The sequence below is a fragment of the Cibotium barometz genome, chromosome 55 (assembly GCF_041138505.1).
Source record: "Cibotium barometz isolate CiBa-2024 chromosome 55, ASM4113850v1, whole genome shotgun sequence".
In the NCBI taxonomy this organism is placed as follows: domain Eukaryota; kingdom Viridiplantae; phylum Streptophyta; class Polypodiopsida; order Cyatheales; family Cibotiaceae; genus Cibotium; species Cibotium barometz.
Genome location: NC_141100.1, coordinates 7,408,932 through 7,414,264, shown reverse-complemented (window position 1 = coordinate 7,414,264; position 5,333 = coordinate 7,408,932). Strand labels below are relative to the sequence as shown.

Sequence of the window (5,333 nt, the reverse complement as noted above, 5' to 3'; positions counted from 1 at the left end):
CGCCAGAACTCAATATTGCCGTGGATGAGGAGGTACAGCAAAGCACCGTGCAAGGGTTAAAACCTGTGAAAGAAGCTGAGGCTGCCAGATCTGTAAGGGCCAGGCAGAAAACACAACTACCATTCATGGAAACACAAAGTTATCAGTTTGTACAGCCCAGACTAACAAACTTGCTGCTTGTCTGCAGTCTGAAGGAACACCTCAGCACAAAAAAGCAAGAGCACGAAAAAAAGCTAAAAAGAGAACAGTGATGGACTTGGATTTCACTGAAATTCCAGCTCAAATATTCAATACATGGCTTAAAGAACCTGCAGACATTGTGAAAGATTCCCAAGGAAGGGGAAAGGTAACAGTCTCAAGGCCTTTCATTCTTTATTCTAAGTATAAACAAAACACTAATCAGCTTCACTTCAAATCCACATTATGCTGGATATCAAATACACAAGCAGAAAATGGCTGACTTGGCATATTTATGAACAGCGATGTAAGCTCACTCATGATGCCACTATTGAGAGATACTTCTGCTTCCCATCCTCATCATTGTTGTGGAGTGCTGACTCTGGTGTTGAGTCAACTTGGGCACCACCACTTCTTGAGCTCTGGAATCTGAGCAGGGCAACCAGAAAGAGCACACCATCAATGAATACTGACTCTTCTGGTACATTTCTCATCATCCGAGGTCTAAGCAGTTCATCATTTAAAAGTCTGATAGGTAACAAGAACTCCATATCATATTGATTTGCAGAGCTCCCAAGACAGCTAAAAAGACGGACAGCAGATGAAGCAGAAAAGACCTTTGAAACACAGGAGTTTGAAAATGTTGAGCTGCCTCAAGCCGATATATCCATCAATGAAGCTGCACGAATTGTAAGATAACAACCGGCTACAGTCTAACAGAAATAGTAGAACTATCACTCAAAAAAGGCTAGCAATTTCATGTTAATTGTAAAGCCTTCCTGCCAAACCTAGCATGAGAGACTGTACATCAAAATTACTGTGGGAAAAACTAAGTTGATGCTTTCTAATGTCACATTAGCTGCAAGATATTCAAGATGGAGTAGAAGTCCCAAGGTATGCGGAGTATGGATCGATCGAAAAACTCCGATCCGCTCTTCATACACCAAATACCAAAAATCAGGATGAGCTGTTGGTAAACCAGTTGGGACTTACACCCAGGCTTTCAGGTAGGAAAAATTTATAACCTTGTTTTCAGGCTGTCAGAGCAAACTCAGCAAAATGTTTGTTTGCTCTCAGCAAAATGTTTGTTTGCTCGCAGCAAAATGTTTGTTTGCTCTCAGCAAAATGTTTGATTGCAACCACTCTAAATAAGTTGTTTGCTCTCAACAGGTCAAAGTGGGAAATCACAGACAGCTCTCAAAATGACGACTCCCGGATCAGGGAGGCTCTCCCTGGACAAAGACGTGGACTTCCCCAAACACACAGCAAGGTAATTGAATGAATGTGTGCAAAATGGGTGGAAGCAGGAGGGGCAATGAGACACGTTCTGCTTAATTGATGAGTATTTTTCACAGAACGACGAGGTCCCACAGTATTGGAGACTTGTCCCCAGGCTTGGAGCTCCTGCCAGATGACTATCTGAAGGAGACAATCGCTACAAATTACGACACCTTCGGAGATGGAGGTGTCTTAGCCGCCACCCTGAGCCAATTCGGTAATAGAAACACTTGGACTGTAAAGGGGATAAGGAAAAGTAAAAGCTGAGACCTGTTAAAAAATATGTGCTTGTGGTTGTCTGTGCTGCAGTGCTAGAGGAGACATGGCCATCGCAGGAGCCTCTTCATCCGCAACTGCAATCCATTGACAAAGTTACCTCTTCCATACTCCAGTGAGTCATATTGCCCGCTCATTTTTTTTCTGCCCACTTTCCTTGGGAGAAATTATTTCTGTACTTTACAACCTGCAAGTCTGCTGAGAAGCCTTCTTCTGATTTCTCAGGATCCTGCGTCAAGGCTTCAACCAGCACCCCAAAGGCCACGTCTCATTGGATGATTTGACAAGAGGCCTGGACAGGTCGCACGCCGCAAAACTCTTCTACCAGATATGCGGTACTGTAAAAACTGACCTTTGATTTCAGGGATCTCGAAGTATTCTCGCAATCCGTAGACCAGTAACCGATCCGATTCTTGGTGGTTGCAGTTATGGCTTCAAACGGGTTCATCTCTGTCGACCAGGCGAAACCATATGGGACGATTTTGATGCAAAGGGGAGCTTACTTATGAGAATCGATTTGGATGCACAGGGGAGCTTGCTAATGAGAATGAGCGCAAAGCTTTCAAACTTCTCTGGTTCTCGAAGTTTAGGGCGTCGTGTGTACTTAGTATGCAACAGCTAGTTTTTTTTCCTCGACTAAATTAGACAATTCAGATTTTCCTCAACATTTGAAATTATTTGAAGAATTACGTAATCGCTACAAAGTCGAATACAAATTTTCATTTTCATTCTCATTTTGTACTAAGTTCTGTTTTCAAATACAAATTTTCATTTTCATTTTCATTTTGAAGTTGTCTTTAATAAAGAGTAGATAGATAGGTAGGTAGGAAGCATGTCTTTTTTCATTTGAGAAAATGCTTTTTTACAAGTTGATGTTCTTTAACTGTGTCTATGATTGTAAGAATGGTGGGGTTGCTGGACTAGGTAAGAAAACATTGAGTTGATATTTGCACATAAATATGTATTCTTACTTTTTTAGGAAGTAAACATGTTGCATGCTTTGAGATTGCCAATTAAGGACAAAACAAGTCTGGGACTAGGGAGGAGTGAGCTGAGCGACCATGTGACGTGGCGAGCGAACGTATTCATCACCCTTAGTGGTGTAGTGGGGAGTTAACTCGACGCGTGTGAGGACGCATGTCCTCATACATTGAGAGGGCTTGCGATTGCTTTATGTGTGCATGCACGCCTAGGATGGATTCATGGATGCATGGGGTCGAAGAGCATAGCAATGGTTGGGGAGAGTGGGGTCTTGAGGAATTGGAGGACATGAAGAGGCATCGGGAAAAGGAAGCTGGAGAGAGGGAGAAGAAGAGAAACATTCCAAATTGGTTGAATGAAAGACTACAAACACATATTCAAACTCATGAAAAAAAGGTATGCCTATGAATCCCGAGCTGATGAAGCGTCAGATTGACATGTTCTCTCAATGTAGTGTGATTCTATTATGTCGTGGCAAACCTCCTACACAAAGGCGAAAATAGGTAGGTGGTTGTGTCACGTAGGCTATAACGCCTGTGGGACCGACGGCAGACCGGATGGCCATATCCGGGGTTCAGTGGGAGAGGACGCCCAGAGTCATGGGCGGCCAGGCTAGTGTGGACGGCAGGCCACACACTATATAGCCTGGGGGATGAGGGGCAATCCTCATTCTTCCTCTATGGCTGGGTGGTGAGCCAGAGGCCGTCCCCTCCTGTGGTAACGCCCGTAGCGACGTTACGGATATCTAACACTGGTATCAGAGCGTGGTTCGATGGGGTCGTCAGAGTCCGCGCGTGACCGGAGCCCACTAAATGGTTTTCAACCATTCATCTCCTTATCCTTATCTCCAATGGAGTGTGTGGAGGGAGGCGGCCAAGACAGAATGGAAGGGAAGAATTCTCTCACTCTCTCTCTCTCTCTCTCCCCGTCACACACAACAATACGAATTGCAGGTAAGAGCTCGTTTTTTTTTCTCTGCGTTGAAGCTTGTGTGCGAAATAAATTTTCGTTTGGTAATGGTGAAGCTTGTCTGCGAAAAATCGTTGAAGCTTGTCTGGAACGAAAAGCGTTTCGTTGAGCTTGTGTGTGGGGGGGGGCACCAGCCCCACTGTCTGCGAAAGATTCGTTGAAGCTTGTGTGTGGGGGGGGCGGACACCAGCCCACGACCCGTTTTGCTGAAGCAATGCGACGTTTGAAGGTGGGGGGGCGAAGAGCAGCCCCACGGCGAAGACCAACCCACCAGCCCCACGGCGAAGGCCAGCTGCGTTTCCTGCCCCTGCTTGTGTCTCTGCCGTCGAAAGCCTGGGAAGAGGTGAAGACGCACAACCTACGCAACGCAAGTGAAGACGCACAACCTACGGCGATGGCGCTGGTGTTGCTGGCGGGTGGATGGCGGGCGGGCAAGTCGGAGCGCCCTGCTGAAGCCCGGCCAGGTGTGGGCCAGCCCTTAGGCAGGCAGCCCAGCGGGCGGCCAGGCGGGCGGTCAAGCGGGCGGCCATCCCTGAGGCGCCAGCGCATATGGGCGGCCTGCCTAGCGCACACTGCCCAGCGCACAGCTGGCAACGGCCACCAACCAGCAACGCGGCGGCGGCGGCCAGCCAAGCCAATGCAGCAGGCGCCACCAGAGCTGAGGAAAAGAAAAAAGAAAAAAGAAAAAAAATCATTTATTTTTTTATATATTTTCATTATTCATTTTTAATAAAATTAAAAATGAAAGTATATTCATACGGATCCTCTCTCTCGGCTCGGCTGGGGAGGGATAATCCCGGCAAGGGATAATCCGATGTTTCTGTTGTGTATTCCTAGTTTATTGCATGGTTACATTGCAAGTAAATAAAAACGTCTGCCTGTCCCAGTGTGTCCCCACCCACTAGTCCGGTAGGTTTTTTAGGACTTCTCTCCTCGGTCACGGGCCTTACCCCGACCGAGTTGGCTGGCCGTAGACGCCGATCGTCTCCTGTTCGGAGGGGCGCTCTCCGGGCACGTCTCGTGACCCGCAGGTGCCTTCCACGTCTCGTGACCCTGCCCTTGACCTTGGCATGCCCGTAGAGGCCGCCAACCTGGTTGACCCCGCTCCGGCCGATGAGCTAGATTATATGGACACTGACGTCGCCGAGGGGGACAATGACCTCTTGGCAGACCACGACTTTGACCAGTACCTTACTGACCCTGCCGACATCCTCACGGAGACGGAGCGCTCTAGTGGGATGTTTAGATATGTTAACACGCAATTGACGACCTTACAGAGGGTCCAGGATGACGTTGTCACGATGTTGCAGGGCATCTCCACACGACTAGATGTGTTGTCCGCTATTTCGACATCTTCTCCTCTTCCTCGTGATAGATGCCCACCTGCGACACGCGTGAGCGCAGCCTCACCCGTGGTCACGGGAGGGCAGGCCGCAGTGCCTGCGTAGAGGCAGCCTCGGCGTTACTTAAAGATTTTAAGTTGCCTAGTTTTGGCGGCGAGGAACGAGAGCGTAACAAGGATTCTGTTAATTTGTTCTTAGCGAAATGGTCGGACATTCATGAGCTGCGTAAGCAGCCTAGTCATGTGCAGCCCGTAAGAGGCTAGTTTCTTATTGTATGGCAAGGCATACAAGTGGTGGATGAGTCTTACC

General features: G+C 47.8%; 1 protein-coding gene and 2 long non-coding RNA genes across 8 annotated transcripts in view; 2 read left to right on the top strand and 1 right to left on the bottom strand.

Moving 5' to 3' along the window:
- The window catches only part of LOC147607315 (uncharacterized), a 2,458-nt gene extending 999 nt beyond the window's left edge, over nucleotides 1–1,459 (top strand). Inside the window, exons 4-9 of the mRNA XM_086790524.1 lie at nucleotides 1–92; nucleotides 188–346; nucleotides 481–658; nucleotides 746–867; nucleotides 1,037–1,184; nucleotides 1,348–1,459. The exon at nucleotides 1–92 is cut by the window's left edge and continues 9 nt beyond it. Of these exons, the coding sequence (XP_086646650.1) occupies nucleotides 1–92; nucleotides 188–346; nucleotides 481–658; nucleotides 746–867; nucleotides 1,037–1,184; nucleotides 1,348–1,451 (803 nt within the window). The 3' untranslated portion in view covers nucleotides 1,452–1,459. The remainder of the gene's footprint in view (nucleotides 93–187; nucleotides 347–480; nucleotides 659–745; nucleotides 868–1,036; nucleotides 1,185–1,347) is intronic.
- LOC147607314 (uncharacterized) overlaps nucleotides 1–2,221 on the bottom strand; it is a 26,248-nt gene extending 24,027 nt beyond the window's left edge. For 3 of the 6 annotated variants that reach the window (XR_015264726.1, XR_015264725.1, XR_015264724.1), the window contains exons 1-2: nucleotides 2,084–2,211; nucleotides 1,726–1,960 (exon numbers count right to left, since the gene is read on the bottom strand). This is a non-coding gene — a long non-coding RNA (uncharacterized LOC147607314). Of the gene's footprint in view, nucleotides 1–251 lie in introns of those variants that run through there. The other 3 variants (XR_015264727.1, XR_015264723.1, XR_015264728.1) reach the window with 3 other exon arrangements.
- Nucleotides 1,952–2,279, top strand: LOC147607313 (uncharacterized). Its single transcript, XR_015264729.1, has 2 exons — nucleotides 1,952–2,066; nucleotides 2,158–2,279. It is a non-coding gene; the product is annotated as an uncharacterized LOC147607313 (long non-coding RNA).
- Nucleotides 2,280–5,333: the final 3,054 nt, after the last annotated feature.